The 17,044-nt window shown below is 47.5% G+C and overlaps 1 protein-coding gene across 1 annotated transcript; it reads right to left on the bottom strand.

Moving 5' to 3' along the window:
- Nucleotides 1–8,319: 8,319 nt before the first annotated feature.
- Nucleotides 8,320–16,356, bottom strand: LOC140255421 (cytochrome P450 2J2-like). The gene is made up of 9 exons (XM_072343008.1): nucleotides 16,156–16,356; nucleotides 14,758–14,920; nucleotides 13,999–14,139; nucleotides 12,314–12,474; nucleotides 11,450–11,626; nucleotides 10,951–11,092; nucleotides 10,256–10,443; nucleotides 9,249–9,387; nucleotides 8,320–8,638 (listed from the first exon to the last, which is right to left on the bottom strand). The coding sequence occupies exons 1-9, from the start codon at nucleotides 16,354–16,356 to the stop codon at nucleotides 8,460–8,462; spliced, it is 1,491 nt and encodes a 496-aa protein (XP_072199109.1). The 3' UTR covers nucleotides 8,320–8,459.
- Nucleotides 16,357–17,044: the final 688 nt, after the last annotated feature.

A 17,044-nucleotide genomic window follows, 5' to 3' on the forward strand; every position in this document is an offset into this window, starting at 1 on the left:
AAGCCAAAAAGTTCTCCTCCAAGAACAGTGGCTGCGCTCCCTACCGAGGCACAGCACAGATCTTGTATGGCAGCGGGGCCAAAGTCATGCCCATTATGAATTTCAGGTCGAGGATGGTGTCTGGGGGAGCCTGGAAGGTGAATTTCTGGAGCAGAGCCGTGAAGAAGAGGAAGAGCTCAGAGCGGGCCAGCAGCTCACCCAGGCAGGCGCGCTTCCCTGCAGAGACAGCCGCCAGCATCCATTCAGCCCTGCTGGAAAAGCCTCAGCACCCACCTCCTGTGGGAACATCACCCTGCCCACAGCCCCTTGCCCGCCTTGCATTTCCAGCACCAGGACTGTTGTCCCAGCTCCCCAGTCTGCCCCCAGCTGGGTGATGCAGTGATGGCACGTGCAAGTAAATGTATATGCACATATCTTATCCTACCCTGCTGGGATGAGCAGTGCTTCATGTGCAATCACTGCATACCCAGTTGGGCTCCAAGGAATGGAACCAAAGCATCAGAGAAGCATGCCATGCTTGGGCAAGAACTGGAGATTCTCCACAAGGAAGCTGCTGTTGAGCACAGGACACCTGGTGGTGGTGGTGGCAAAGCCCATTGAAATCAGCTGTGTAGGACCAGGCGCACAGAGCACTGCTCTTGCATTGCTGAATGCATTTCTCGGGCATATTTGTGTGGTGCTTGTGAAGAAAGTCCTAAGAGGTGGTGTAGGTGGTTCTTTGAGGTGGCTGCATGGTCATTGCTCAGGAAGGATCTAGTGTTTATCGATATGGGCAGTAGGAAGCAGCACTTCCCTTTCTGGAGTGAATGTCTGCATTTTCCATCACTGCTTAGAAGGGTCTCCCTTGTGCACCCGGAATCCCCATTCCAGTGCTTCAGCACAAAAGCATCAAACTGATTCTATCTTACCTATAGAAAATGGCATAAAAGCTTCCCTTTTCCAGAACTGACCATCCTTCAGGAAATGCTCGGGATTAAAACTGTGAGGTGTCTCCCACTCCTTCTTGTCATACATCACAGAGGATAGGTTTGCAATCAAAATAGAGCCCTGAGACAAGAGAAATAAAGTCAAAGAATCACAGAATGGCCTGGCTCAAAAAGGACTTCAAAGATCATCTCATTTCAACCCCCTGCTGTGTGCAGGGCCACCAGCCACCAGCCCAGGCTGCCCAGAGCCACATCCAGCCTGGCCTTGAATGCCTCCAGGGCTGGGACATCCAGAGCATCCTTGGGCAACTTGTTCCAGTGTGTCACCACCCTCTGGGTGAAAAACTTCCTCCTAAGATCCAACATGAACCTCCCGTCTCAGTTTAAAACCATTCCACCTTGTCCTACCACTTCGTACTCTCTCTGTCACTGCCAGGCAGTGGGGGATTTTCACCCTCCTGTATTCTTGACATGAAGATCATTCATAGTCAAATCTGCACAGTCATGTTTTCCTACTTCTTGATTGTTTGGACCTAGCCTATTCTCTCACGAACATTACTTTTGGATAAACTTCATCAATGAAAATGCTGCATGCTGAGGGCTCTGTCCCTCCCTGATATGCATGGATGCCACACACATGGCATTCAGGCTGGGCATGGAGAATGCAATGTGTTGGAGAGCAGAGTTGGGAAGGCAAAACAACATGATCCACGGGAGTGACCTCTGTAAGAGGCAGCAATGCTGCAGCTCTGTCCCTGCAGCAATAGGAAGATGAGTGTCTCCATCTCAGACCACAAGGATCAGAAGTGAGGTTACCTTGGGTACCCGGAAACCAGCCAAGACTGTGTCCTTCAAAGCCTCTCTTGGCACGCTAAAAGGGATGATGTTGCCTTTCCTCTGCACTTCGTGGACGACAGCATTGGTGTAGGGCATGTTGTTCCTGTCCTCCAGAGCTGGCTGCCTAGACTGCCCAATGACAGCATCGATCTCAGCTTGCACACGGGCTGTTTGGAAAGAGCAGGGATCAGCAATGGTACGGTACAGCCATGGATCCCCTGAGAACACCATGATGTTTTTGCTGTGATGGCCCCGCAAGGACCATTCCAGGTCAATCCTGTGCCACCAGTGGACTCATGGCAACTGTCTGTGTTCATCACTCCAGATACTAAATGGGCCCTGTGCAGAACCCTTGTTGCCTTTGCTGGACAGCCCTGTGGGCAACAAAAAGCAATTTTGACAGTAAATCTGAGAACAGAGTATTTCTACTTTTTTAAGTAAAAAAAAAAAAAAGAAAAGAAAAAAAAAGAGAAAAAAAAACCCTTTCACCAAGGAACAAGGCCTACCACTAGGAAACGGACAGCCCTGTTGCTACTTGTACCTTGAATTTCTGGGTATATGGCCATAAACAGCAGGGCCCAGCGGATGGTTGTGGAGGTGGTCTCAGTCCCAGCAAAAAACAGGTCAAGTGTGCACTCTACCAGGTTATCCTCACAGAAGTCACTGCCACTGGGCTTCAGAAAATCTAGTGTTAGTTCCACATGAACAGCAAGGAGTACCTCTGTACCCCATGAAGTTCTGCCCCAAGGGTTTTGGCATAACTTGTACACTCATCCCTCCAATGGATGCCCCAAACCTGATGTCCATCCTGAGCTCACAGGTGGACACACCAGCAGCTCAGGTGGGGAATCTTTGTTTCTCAGCCCTCCTGATCTCCAGTCCCAGCTATGGCAGGGTTTGCTCCACATTGCTGACCTTGGCCATCTCCTGCAGGTAGCTGTCAATGAAGTCCCGGCTCTCTGAGGGGTTCAGGTCTTCCTTGTGTTTGCTGATCTTCTCACACACAAACTTTTTCATGAGCCTCCCATTTTTCAAAACAGTTTGGTGAGATCCCGGGAAGTATTTTATTATGGATGGAAAAATGGTGTACAGCTTTGGAAAGAAAGAGAGATGAGCAAATTCAAGAACACACTGAAAGAACCCTGTTGTTTACAAAACTTGAAAAGCCTGTGAAGGCACAGCCCTACATTGCTGTAGTAGATGGAATTAATTTGTCTCCAGAAGAGCATGAGAAAGGATTGGTATCTCCATGGTGAGACTGACTGCTGTGTTCCAGAATCACAGCAGGAAGCTTGGCAATCAGTGGTCAGGAGTGGTGATGAGGAGGGAATATGAATGTTGCACAGCTGGAAAATATGGCTGAAAGAAATTATTGGCTGATCTATCCTGTTCAGTGGAACGAGGAATGGCAACAAATGTCCTTGTTACCTTAGTGTTGGCTCTTCCCATAACCTCTCCTAAGGACATGACCAAAACCTCTGCTGTATTCAGTTTCTTCCAAAGCACTGATAAACCAGCTGGTGATAGACTGGCTTTGTGATCAAGGGGGATTGCATCTTCACAGTGATGCATGAAGGGATGGAGATGGACCACACAGTTGTGGGAAGCACCAAGGAAAATTTATGGTCCCAGAGCAGGGAGAAACTTCCCCTGGGCTGGGCCTTCCCACACACTTGGTGATGGCCTCCCTTTGAGCAGTGTGTGCAGTTTTGTTTGCTACAGCATGTAAGGATTTAAAATGATCTGAGAGCATCCAAAAGAATGCCATGGAGATGGTTTTGTAGGGCAAATGTATGAGGAATGCTGAGGTCCCATGGTTTGTTCACCGTGCCAAAGACATGGCAGCCTGCATCCCATCACAGGGAGCGGAGGGGCAATGCAGAGCTCTGCTCTCTGGTGACAGCAATAGGATCCAAGGGACCAACATGTGTCAGGGGAGGTCAGTAGAGTAAGAGGAAAAAGTGGGCATGGTGGACTTTACCTGAGTCATTATCTTCCCTTGGAGGATAACATTCTCATCCATCATTCGCAGCAAGTTTTGGAAGTCCTCATCATGGTACTCAAAGCGATTGCCAAAGGTGATGGAGCAGATGATGTTTGAAACAGCATTGTTGATTATACGGTGAGGGTTGAAAGGATTGCCTGGAGATGGAAAAGCAAACAATCAATTCTCTCCTTGTCTCCACAGAAAAGGAGAAGAAAGTGCCATCATCAGAGGGAAACTATTCAAGAAGTGAAATGGGTGCTTTCCAGTAGGCACCTTCTTGGAGATGGTTGTTTACTTTGGAAAGAAAGATTTGAAATGACTGCAGAAGAGGAATTAATTAAGCACAGGAATTAATTGTGAACATTAGTGCTGACAGGTCCATGGAATTTTCTAGAGGTCTCTAATTCAGCAACAGAACAAAGGTGGGCTAAGAGTACTGCTCTGAGTGTTACACAGCTGTATCTGTCAGTTAATCTGAGGGCAAAACACCTGTAGAAGGAATCTGGGATGCTGGCAGGTTGCTAGCATTGCTTGTGAGATGAGGAGAAAGAGGACATTGGTGTGCTAGTTGGCAGCTGAAGGTGAGCCAGTAGTGTGTCTACATGGCCAAGAAGGCAAACAGCATCCTGGCTTACGTCAGGTATAGTCTAGTCTGCAGGTGCAATGTGATGATCTTCCCACTGAGCTTGGCACTTGTGAGGCTTACCTCAAGTGCAGAGCTGAGTTTTGGGCCCCTCTCTTCAAGAACTACATTGAGGCTCTTTAGCATGCCCAGAGAAGTAGAATGAAGCTGTGAAGGGTCTGGAACACAACTCTGATGGGGAATAACTGTGCGAACAGGGATTGATCACACTGGAAAAGAGTTGTTTCAATGGAGAAATCATTGCTCTCCACAACTCCCTGAGAGGAAGCTGCATTAAGGTGCATGTCGATCTCTTCTCCCAGGTATCAGTGACTGGATGAGATGAAATGGCATTAAACTGCTTCACAGGAGATCGAGGTTAGGTATTAAAAAGAATTTCCAGAAGTGGTCAGACATTGGTAGAGGATATGCCCAGTGAGGTGCAGTGGTTGTTACCCATGGAGACATTCAAGAAATGCAGAGATGCTGCACTGAAGGATGTGGACTGTGGGCATTCTGAGGGTGGGTTGGTGTTGGTCTTGGTGATCTTAGAGATCTTTCCAACCTTAACAATTCTGCAGTGTTTTGCTTTTTCAGCAGGTATTAGCATGGGGGAAATTTAAACACTTCAAGATGGATTCTGCCTCCAGAACAACAGCTGAGGGAAATGGTCCTCACCCTGCTGATCCATGAACTCATCCGTGAGGAATCGGCACTCCTCCTGGATCCGCTCCTCCAGGCTCCTCTTCCCCAGGCCAAAGTTTCGGAAGGTGGTCAAGGTGAACCTTCTTTGCTGCTTCCACAGGTGCCCATTAGAAAAGACCAGCCCTGTCAGAAGCATTCCATAGTGAGCAAAGGCAGATGGCCTCAGTAAGGGGAAGAAGAAGGAGGTTATCTGCCTTGATAAAGGAGGCTTAGCCATGCTGATGACTGCTCTGTGAGCATGCAAAGTCACAGTATTGCCTTCTGGAATGTATCATTGACCAGCAGTTGGACAGTGTGTTTCAAATCTGTGTCTCCACTGATAACTCACCCAATCTGCTGAATTGTTGTGTATTCACAGGATAATCCGGTCGATCCATGAAGTTATCTCCCTGGGCCACAAGGGCTTCCTTGATCAGCGACAGCCCATTGACGACCACAAATGACATGCTGCCCACTTGCATGCTGAAGATGTCCCCATGTTTTTCAATAAACTGGGGATGAGTTAAAGAAATAAACCAGCATTGACTTGCAGTGATTTTCTGCTGGCAGAGGGAAAGCCCTGGTATCAAGCATTCACAGTGAGCAGCAGTTTCACTTGCACTGGAACAGGAAGAAAACCTGGGAGAACTGGTTTTCTAATTGCAGAAGTGTTGGCCTGATTGTGTGCAGCCTTTCTCTTAATTTCTTCTATCAGTGTTCTGAAGTTGTAGTAAAACACTCTAGGCTGCATTTTCCAGGCCTTGCAGGACTCAGCTGAGCAAAAATGTTTCTGATGTTGTTTAACTCCTTTCAAAGAAGCCCTTCCCATCAGACCCACCTACAACTGCAATCAAAACCAAGGCGCTGTGCCATGCCCTTTGCCCAAACGATAAGGCTCTGTATTCCAAGGCAAACATCATCCACATTGCCTTCTTATGGCAGGCCAAACTACAGCCCACCCCCACAGAACCCCTTGTGGACCGTGGACTTTGAGGACTGTTGAGTTGGCTTTGCTTGGGCTGGGCCCCTCTGCATGTAAAAAAGTCCCTTACCTTCAGTGAAGCAGTCACAGGGTCTTTGGCAAACATCAACTGCACGTTTCCCAGGATAGGGAAGGAAAAAGGTCTGGGAGGGAAGCCCTTCGGCTTTCTCTTCTTCATGTAGTCAGAGACCAGCAGGAAGACAAGGAGGAAGACGAAGAGCATCTGCAGGGAGATGCTGTCCCAGAGGAAGCGCAGCATGGTGCGGCTGCAGCTGTGGGCACAAACACAGGGGCTCGGGCTGGCCTGGCCTCGGGGCTGCCTTCGGGCTGCTGCTTCCTCAGCCTCAGCCACGCCTGCTCGCTAAAGCCCTTCTCGACGCAAGCCACGCATCTCTCATCTCAGCAGCAGCCCAGCAGCAGCGCACCGGCAGCTCCCCGCTCCGCTCCCATCTCCCACCGCTGCCTTCCAACAGCCCGGCAGCTCCCGCGCGTCCCTCCCCGTGCCGGTCCCCGCCGCGCAGAGCCGCAGCCAGAGCCGGGCCCGAAGGGACGCGAGAGAAGGCTGCCCGGAGCCGCCACGGAGCCTCTGACTCACGGGCCGAGGGTCCGCTGCCACGGGGCGCTGCTGGCAGGGCGCAGATGGCGCTGAGCGCCGCGCACGGACGAGCGCGTCCTGCCCCGGCGGTGACACCGGCCCCGCTGCCGGCCCTCCTGCCGGCCCTTCCCTTCTCCTTCGATGATGAACGCTGCCGTGCGCGCTGTTTTGCTGCCGGCTGACAACTGCCGCGTTCCCGTCGCGCCGCGCGGCCGCAGCCCCCACTCGTGATGCGGTGGGCGGTGCGGGCTGCTTCTGTTTGGGGACGGCAGCTGCGGCCAATGGGTTTGTCCGGTTGAAGGCGCTGCTCGGAGGTGCTCGAGTGCAGTAGGGGAGCGGAGCTGCTGCCGTCCCCTGATTAACTTGGAAAAGTTCAATCACTGCTTATTATGGCACCTGAAGTGTTCCCCTGCACTCACGTGGGATGCTCTGCTCTTAAGATAAACATCATTGTGCCTTCTGCCTTTTTGTTGGGAGGTCTTTAAATTATACTTTTTTGTTTGTTTGTTTTGTTTTGTGTAGATGAAGAAAAAGGTAGATTGCAACCATTTATTCCCTCCCCAAAGGGAGTGTGAGTATATAAGTTTTCATTAAGGTAAGAGTGAAGTCGATATGTGGGAATAGATCAGCTCGTGTTTGCTCATGCAGTGCAAATAAAAGAGCTGTGCCCACGCACCAGAGGTCAGACTAGAAGCGGAGAGAACTGACTGTCCAGTCCTGAATAGCTTTAGAAATTCCATACGTGAAAAAACCTCCACAGATACTTCATGCTTTCTCTATCAGGAAAAAAAATAAACGTGCCTCTAACAGAGAAACATTACTTAAAAATGCAATAGGATGAGTTAGGAGTGCGTGCCGGCCTGCGATGTGCAGAGGACTCTCCCCTGCGGCACAGATCTGCCACTGCACAGCACTCGTGCAGCAGCGCAGCGCTTGCCGGGGGGGGCATCCGAGCCCGGTGGAATTCAAGCCTGATGTAATCCTGTTTTCCTGTTAACTATCCCCTGTCCTGCAAGAGCGTGCATAGAAAAGTCACTTATGAAAGATCAGAGGGAGAAATAAAAAGGAAAAAAACCCCAAAACAACAACAACCATATTTCTTGCAAATGTGTTGCAAACAAAAGCATGTAGGTGGCAGCGTGGGCTTTTGAAGTGTTAAATTCAAGCTGCAGACATGGTATAATCTTCCAGAGAGACCCTCACGTGGGCAGAAGCAGAATGTCCATCAATCACAGTGCTGTGCCATGTCCCAGGGCCACCTCGGGTATTGACTTCCCTTTGCAAAGCAGCAATGGAAACATGCACTGCACCAACCCCAAGGTTGGGATCTACGCTGGCAGCTAGATGCCCATTAAAGTGATGGGTATGAGCTTAGGCCTTGAACGTGCAAAGACAGCCACCCTCTATGAGCAGGAAGACCTCCCAGCTTGCAGCCTGTGGCCATTTGCTGTGCAGTAGCATTGAGATTTAAGGATTGCAAGATGGTCTCTGGGTGATGAATGTGTCCACTGTACAAGAGACACAGCCAGCACAAGTGTGCTCATGACTTACACCTGACAGACACTTCCTTGGAGTCGCTGAGGGCAGAGATGAAGTAATAAGGCTTTTGCATTCATGTATTTTATCAAACTGATCAGGGAAAGGAGTAGGAGAGCAAGTTTGGGGTGGGGGGTGGTGGAAAGTCCTCACTGTGATATGCAGAATGCTGCCCTCCCGCCCTTCCCACTGCCCACACACCATGCAGAGCTGTTCGCTGTGTGGAGCCCCAGCACTGCAGCCTGTAAGCTAATGGGACAGCCGAGAAGGGAATGCTTTCCACCTTGCCCTCAGCAGCGAGGCAGGGCACAGAGCTGGAAGGGCTTGGGGCAGCGCGTGAGGCTGAGTGTGAAGTCAAAGCTCAGCGCGGTGGCAGATGGAGCCTGGAAGGTGAACTTCTGCAGCAGGGCAGTGAAGAAGATGAAGAGTTCAGTCCTGGCCAGCTGCTCACCAGGACAGGCACGCTTGCCTGGAGGAAGAGCAAGAAAAACCACGCTTAGTTGAGAGCAGAGTTTAAGCTTCATCCTGAAGTGCTATTCTTACAGAGGGGAGGGCATTGTGAAAGGGAATAGGTGGGCTCAGTGGTGCCATGGGACACAGAGGAGGAAAATGCTTGCAGATGAAGGGCACTGGCTTGGAGTCTCTGCAGCCTCCAGTCTCTTCTCACCCACTCTGCATTGTAAAGGCTGCAGGAGCTTTTCTTCCTAGCAAGGTTAGGTGGCAATGTTCACCCACACATCGTGCACAAGGCATCCCCAGAAGTTCCCAGCTCAGCAGAGAGAGACGCAACCATTCAGATAAGCAAAGGGGGAACACTCAAAAAAAAGCCACCCAAACCAACAAAACAAGCACCCATTTACACAGCTCATGCAGGAGGAAAAAGCCTTATTTTTCATCCTGCAATAACAAATCGATATCCCTCCTGCCCAGTGCAGTCAGCATTAACTGCTAAGGGATTTTCACTGCGGGAAATGCCAGTCATGGGTTGCTATCAGACTGGGAACAGTTCTCCCCCACTCCAATGGGGTGAAGAAAAAGCATTACAAAAGGCAAAACCATCTCCCCATCCATCTTCCTACCTGCAGAGAAAGGCAGGAAAGCCTCCTGCCTCCTGTACTGGCCGTTCTCCAGGAAATGTTCAGGATTAAAGGTATCTGGAGTCTCCCACACGTTTTTGTCAAACATTATTGAAGTCAGGCTGGTCATCAGCGTGGTACCCTGCAAGTGTGTGGGAAACAAGAGGTTGCACAAAGAACCAACACGCTGCCAGACTGGGTTATTATTAGCTCTTTTCTACACACATGAAGTAAGCTACTTGATTTAAACAAGGGCAAAAGCCTGCAGGATTGTTCACTTCAATGTGCCACTGTCTACCTCCATGCTGTTGATCTGTAGCTTGTGCTGTTAGTCACTGGTGATGTTAATATGAATCCACTTTTAATCGATAAAATTGCCTTATCGTAGGGTTTGAAAACAACCAAGTAATTATCAACCAACCTGCTTCACTTCTTTACTGTATCTGGTTTACCTCCCTATCTTCCATTAGAAGAAAGAAAAAGTGTTCTAATCAACGTGCAGCAAAGTTGCCCAGAACTTTTGATTTTAATTTGCCAAGAAGCAACTGATCACGTCTGTGCAAGAGACTCAATCTATCCAAATCTCATCTTTGCTTTCGTAATGTCAGAACAGTGCACATACATCAATAACTATTTACTTGACATTTATTTAGGGCTACTTTTAATAGACGTTCTTTAATACTCTGTGGAATTAACAAATCCAAACTGTTTGCTTTCCTGTGTTTCCTGGACCTTTGCTCCCAAATTGCATGGAAGTCATCTGTAAAACTTGAGAGATAAGCCTTGAAAAAAATGGAAGTGATGACCGACCAAATAGAATCTTACAGTACTCTTTCATAAGGAGGTAAGATCCAAACAGCCTTACAGCATCTGTCAGGACTATTCACGTTCACTTCAGCTGAGAGATGCCATAAGATGCTGCAGGTTGGTGCCTCCAGGTGAGGTTTGGGATAGGGGCTGTGGAGACCCCATGCTGGCAGGGTGAGGGGAAGGCTTTGTCCTAGGCACACCTTGGGCACGTGGAAGCCAGCCAAGGTGGTGTCATTGGTGGACATCCTGGGCACTCCTAATGGCACGATGTTGCCCATTCGCAGCACCTCGCTCAGCACTGCGTTGGTGTAGGGCATGTGCTCCTTGTCCTCCATGGTGGGCTGGCGGCACTGGCCAATCACAGCATCAATTTCAAGCTGCACTTTCTCTACAGAAACCAGAAACACATAGTAAATAAATAAGTCTGCGCTCAAAAAGTTCTGAATGAGAAAGCTGGGCCACAGGCTTGCCTGTTACAAGAAGGAAGGGCAGCAAGGCCTTATACTAAGGTGAGGGGTGGGCTGCTCAGATATAATAGCAGTAGGTGCAGAAAAAGCATAAAGAAACCACTCACCTCAGGAAGGCCCACACAGTCCTTAGACAGGCAGAGATCTCAGACAAAACACCCACCACTGCCAACCCTTAAATGACATCTGGGAAAGGGTGGATCCCGGTTCCACCCCTTCCAGTCACTCAGATGCACTACATGCACCTGAGCTCCCCTGGGTTGGCCCTGCCTTCCCACCAGGTGCTCAATCACTGCTTCAAGCAATGGCTTAGCATTTCCACTGCATGTAGCCTATGTGGTGAGCCTGGAAACAACTCAGTTTCTCAGTATTCTGTTTCACTTATCTGATTTTAGGCTATATGATGAAGGACCCATCAGTGGCTCTACCCTGAATGTTGGGGTACATGGCCATGTAGAGCAGAGCCCAGCGGATGGCTGTTGCTGTTGTCTCTGTCCCAGTCAAGAAGAGGTCCAGTGTGGAGCAGAGCAGATTTTCCTCATGGAAATAGGAGTTGGTGTCACCCTTAAACTTGAGTGAAATAAAGACAGTGCAAGTGCTGATTAGGGAGGGGATGCTTTCAAAAACCCAATCCAAAACCCAAACACCCTCCTGCAAGTTCTCATAGGAACATAAATAAGTTCCCCGAGAGCCCTCCTACGCCACTTGACAGAATGAGAAATAGAAGATAAAGTGTAAATACTTCCAAATGAAAAAAATATATTAAAAATCTATGTGTTTTCAAAGCGATCAGACTCCTGCTGCTGCTAAAATGTCTGACATGAAGGAGGAAAGGGAGGAAAAAGCTCTTCTAACAAAGTTGCCTTGAGTCTTGTCTGTTCATTTTGGGGGTTAAGCTTTAGGTGGCCATAGGTATTTCTCTCTCACCTTTTCTATTTCCTTTAAGTAACAGTCAATGTAATCTCCCAAGTCAGACTGGTCCAAGTCCTCCTTGTGTTTTGCAATCACTCCCCTCACAAAACGCTGAAGTTTATCCCAGTGCCTGAAGATTTTCCTGAAGGGCCCTGGTAGCCATCTCATTATCAAGGGGAAGGCATTATACAGCTGGTGGGAAATCAAACAGAGCATAAAGGCACTAACTGGGGTGAAAAAAGGTCAGATCTCACAGTTGAGATGGTAGTGCAAATTATCAGTTCCACTTGCTCAAAGAATAAATCAGTTTTGATACAAAGGTCAGCTAAGTCAATGAGGAGGAGCCCACTGGTGTTGGGGTTGGGAGGGACCAAATTGTCTGGTTCAAGGTGTGTGGCAATACAGAAGCTATGGCAGCCCCCAGAGCCAACTGTTTTGGTAACAAACTTAGGCTCTCATTCATCTTGTCATACAATAAAAGCAGTGCAGAATCTGGTTGGGAAAGGAGTAGAAGGGGGGAGATGGCAGTTTTGACTGAGTGCTACTATTTTCTCTTCTTTTTGAAGAAAAGTAGATATATAAAATGCGTTTGTTTCTTTTTTTCTTTTTTCCATTGCTCTTCAGTTCTTTTTGGTACAAGGTTGACTTTACAATCCCACTGTGTTTTTTTCTCCATGTGCCTCAATCATTTTAACTCGTTTGCTTTCCTGATGGATTTAATGGATTAACCCAGCCTCATGTAAATTAATACCCGTGGTCATTTCTCATACAACATGACTCTTTTTCTACAGGGAAAAGCAGATTCCTTCAGTACCTCAGAAACTTGTTTCCAAGCACTTACACGGAGCTGAAGTTACAAAAGTGGCAGACTGGTTTTACCTGGCCCCAGAAGCTTCCTATGAGCAGTAGTGTTTCTGCGAGCAAGTGCAGTAGTTCCTGGAAGTTGCTGTCATGGTAGTCGAAACGGTTCCCAAAAGTTATGGAACAGATAATGTTCGAAACAGCGCTATTAATTTTGTAATGAGGGTCAAACGGTTGTCCTGAGGGGAACAAAATGAGAGCTGTGAGGCTTGGTTTTTAATCTCAGACATAGCATCCTGCTCCAGATCAACAGATGTGAAAATGGGGTAAGGCCTCACCTATTACCTACTCATGCTGATGCTGAGACTTCACCCTGTGCCTTGGGGTCCCCACCACCTCTAAAAGCTGGGTGCTCTGTGCCCCAGCATCCTTTCTCGGGGGACGTCCCCTTTTATCTAGGCTGTGGCACACCCCAGTGTTAGCACAGAGCTTCTGAAGCGGGATCTGAGCCATTTCCCAGTGGAAACAAGCAGTTATGGCTGTTGGATTTGTTTGCTCCAACTGATGGTTGGGGTCCATCTTATACACCAAGAGAAGGTCCCTTCAAAGCTTTGGCTGAGGCAGGAAGCTTAAGACCAATCACATTGTAAATATGTCATTGTACCGGCCTTTGGCCTTGCGCAGTGAAAAATTCAAGCAGGAAAATCCAGCAATATGGCCAACAGACATGGTGCACATCGGCTCCTGCAGGAGCAAAGCGTGGCGTGATGCTCATCACATCTGCTTTCCTCATGAGAGCTATCGAGCAGAGGCCACCATCTCCCAGGGCACATTTAGAAAATCCAGATCACTACTTGCCATGACAGGAGAGAGTAATATCTGTAATGAGTCCAGCACAGCCCTGAGCTGTGCCGGCGCAGTGGGGAGCATCGTGTTGAGATGCAAGGCACCATGCATAGCACTGCTCATCTCTCCACTCTCTGAGAAAGTAATTAAGCTGGGCTGGTGCTCAGATACCGGAGTGATGGACAAGATCACTATTTGTCATTACTAATGGGAAGAAAGGCCTGAAACTGCAGCTTAATTAGTTTATTGATTAGGACTATAAAGGACTATAATCAATTGGCAACATGAAGTATTTGGCCTGTTCAGAGCAACAGCAATTAAAATGGAGCAAGTTCAGTATATAATTTCACAATTCCTATTTAGATCTTTCTTGTTTACTATATATAGCTCCATAGAATTAGCTAAACCCCATCTGCTTCTATTTAAAGCTGAAATGCAACATCACCCATATACCAACATACAAATTATTCTTACTAATATCTCTCTGGCACTTCTTAAAAGCCGGACCATAAAAGAGCAAAGCACACGCTTCATCTGTGCATGATACAAAAGGAAAGCCTGACTAAACAAGTTTTAAAATACTTTGCAAAACCAAGGACAAGCAGAGGTTAACTGAGCCTCCGAGCGAACGTGCTCGATATCATGAGAGCTGCATTTCTGCTTTTGCAGGCCATAGAAAGGTCTTTCTTAGACACATAAACATACCGATTTTAAAAAGCACCTAGAACATATTTGCTTAATATTAGAAAGGGAGAATTGAAATGGCAGACCTAAAAAAAACACAATCTGGAAGCCTAAGATAGAGATGCAGGCTACTGCAGAGTTGCCCTGCATATCAGGAGTCACACTGGTGTGAATTCATCTGGTAATGGGCTGGCTGAAAGCTTTGGGCACAGTGCTGCCCATGGACCGCCTACCCTTCTCCTCCTCCATTGCTTCCACGAGGTACCGGCTCTCCTCTTGCACTTTTGACTCAAAACTGACCGCAATGCTTTTCAGCGTTGCTGAAACAAACTTTCTTTGTTGCCTCCATATGTGGCCATTTGAGGATATGAGACCTGTAGAAAAACAGGCAAACAAAAGCTATCTCTGTGTGGAGCATGAGTGACAGGATTCAGAAATGGCCATCGGTCTTAAAAACCCCAAACCGAAGCAAACAAGAATTGCAGACACTGAGAAGCTGTAGCTTCGCCTGGGAATTAAAATTTGAGGGTAATTGGCTTATGCTAAATATCTAGCTTTATGGATTTTCTACTTTGTCACTTTGCGTGGGAAAAGAAGGTGTAAGCCAAAATACTGTGAGTACGATCACGCTGCTGGCAGAGCTGCAGCAGGAGCAGCAGGACCCGCCTCTGGAGCTACGTGTAGCCAAGGAGAGGAAGCAAAGGGGAAATAAATCCAAGGGAAACACTCTCCAAAGGGCACCGGGCAGCCTGCATTTGTTTCTTGTCTTTCGCCCAACTCAACACATCACGTTGATCCCCGTGTCATCCCTAAATCCCAGACAGATTCAAATATATACCTGTGAGATTATTAGGCTGAGTTCAATCTTTCTCTAGACACAAGCTTTTATTGGCACAGTTACTGAGAGTATTGAATTCAGCCTCCTTCACCCTAATTGTTATCATTGCAAATAGATGAAAAATTTCTGCCAAAATCTTGGAAGTTATACTTACCAAAGCCTCTAAAAATTTCTTGGAGAAGTGGAATATGTGGCCGATCTGCAAATATCTCAGCCTGATGGACAAGAGCTTCTCTCACCATCTGGTACCCACTGACTACCACAAAAGTCAGACCTCCGAACTGCACGCTGAAGATGTTCCCATACCTTGCAGTAAGCTGAAAGAGAGTCCTTCACTTTCTGAGAGCAAGAAGATGGAGATTTTCAAAATGAACCTAGACTAGACCTGGGATCTAACTTTGAGGTTAGTTCCACTTGGAGCATTGGCTTGAGCTTAAGACAGATCCAAACCCAAGTCTTCCACAGGTTCCACCCAACCTAAACTATTCTGCAAGGGCTGGAGATTGCATAAGAAATATTAGTGAGCTGTGGCAAAGACGGTTTGCATGTTGGCTTTCACCTGGCTGTTGTGTCAATTTAACTTAAATCCTAGGACTTTATGGCTGATGGGCACCTGTTCCTTCTCTCTTATTCACAGAAAGAGTGCAGGAGGTAAAGGCTCCACCTGGGTCACCAAGACCAGGCTCTTGCTGCTGAAAGCAAGGCAAAACACAGAGTCCATTTCACCAACTTTCTTTAAAGTAGTGAGATTTCTTGCTCCAGCTGTCACAGTTAGAAAGTGTCTCCAACTGCTGATGCTCAGAAAACTTCCTCTAATTTTAAGCCTGAATGCATTTATAGCCAATTTATAGCCATTTTCCTTGCATGGACATTGCTAGCATTAGCCTCTCCTCTTCAGCATTTAGCTCCCTGATGTATAAGGGCAGAGGACAATTATATCTTCTCTTGAGTCCTCATTTGCCAAGGAATTCAATGTGCATGTTCCTTAGTGTGACTCTGCAGGAGAGGACATGCATGGTCACCCTGAACTGACATGGTGGCTAGTGAAATGAGCCTGGGATCAAATGGGCAGCTCTGCCAGTGCTTGCATGTAAATGAACGTGATTAATTTTATTAGTAATAATCATACATGTTAATAAAATGACCTGAGCATACTGTCCCTGTTCTCTAGGGAACAGCTCTGCTAACAGCTGGGGTAGGTGCGATGGGGTCCTCTTTTAAATCAAAGCAAGAGACTAAAATCAAAGCAAGAGTCACCAGAAGGGTGCTTGCAACCAGCACATAGGATCACAAAATGATAGTGATGAAATGGGAAGAAAAAGGAGGAATATGCAGACCTTCCTCTGGTACAAATTCCCTTCTGATCAAACTGTCCAGCTCCTATTGAAGAGGGGGTGGCAGTAAGGGTGAAACCCAATAGTTGTCTACATGTCTACAAGTTGTTATACAGCTTGTAAACCAGAAGTTGCCCTTGATTTGCTTTTGATAAGTGACAAAAATCACTGAAAAGATACAATATTATTAGTAGGAGGAATGTCTGGGAAGGTCTTACCTTCTGCATTTCAAGATGGAGAGGTTGCCTTAAATCCACCACGGTGCCCACGAGAGGAAATAGCTGCGGCCCAGGAGGGAAATTCTTGGGACGCCTCTTTCTCACAAAGTCAATAATCAAAAGAAACATGACAAGAACCACCAAGAGCATCGAAACATTCAGCTTTCCTAACTGGGAAATGGGCCAAAAGCGAAACTCCATGTTGGCTGACGAACTCCCAGTTTTTCATCCCAGGAAAGCACTTGATGCTGGTTTTAAACTTGCTGAAACAGGAGTAAGGAGGGACTGGGAAGAAAAATAGCGAGGATGCCCATAGCTGACTGGGACAGGACTCACCACGGGCAAGCAGCTTTCCATACACAGCTTGTGCCCAGTGACGACTCGCTGAGTAATTTAAACACTTGGACCTTCGAAAACAGCCCCTCTAACAGTTGCCAAACAAAAGCAATCTTTCAAACCTTTGGCTTTACATCTCGGTCAAGGGCCTAATTTCCTTATAGAAGAAAATTCCTCCCCTCTGCCCTTAACAAGGAGCTCCTTTATACAGACACCTAACCGGGATTATAAGCATTACAAACATTTGAGGTTAAGAGAAAGCAGCTTACTTAGCTAATTACATATGGTGGGCATTGCATAATTTAAAAACTGTAAGGCATCTGAGGTGATGGACAGCATGCGAGTTGCCAAGGGACTGATCCTGTTAAGCGCTAAGCACTGTCTATGAAGGGCTAGATGCCTTCAGCACCCTCCAAAGCCTGCTTGGCTTTGCTGGAGTCAGGTGAAGTTCGGGCACTGTGAGAGCTCTAGGCTCAACTTAGATGAGAGTTAAAGGAGCTTAATTTTGAGAGTGAGAACATAGGCTCATGTGCTTGTTGGCTAAAGGAGAGAT

The sequence above is a fragment of the Excalfactoria chinensis genome, chromosome 8 (assembly GCF_039878825.1).
Source record: "Excalfactoria chinensis isolate bCotChi1 chromosome 8, bCotChi1.hap2, whole genome shotgun sequence".
In the NCBI taxonomy this organism is placed as follows: domain Eukaryota; kingdom Metazoa; phylum Chordata; class Aves; order Galliformes; family Phasianidae; genus Excalfactoria; species Excalfactoria chinensis.

Coding starts and splice junctions, on each gene's coding strand:
- LOC140255421 (XM_072343008.1), bottom strand. CDS start 16,356: ATGGAGTTTCGCTTTTGGCCCATTTCCCAGTTAGGAAAGCTGAATGTT. Junction 14,921..16,155: donor TCCATCTTGAAATGCAGAAG/GTAAGACCTTCC, acceptor ACTCTCTTTCAG/CTTACTGCAAGGTATGGGAA. Junction 12,475..13,998: donor AGCAATGGAGGAGGAGAAGG/GTAGGCGGTCCA, acceptor TGTTCCCCTCAG/GACAACCGTTTGACCCTCAT.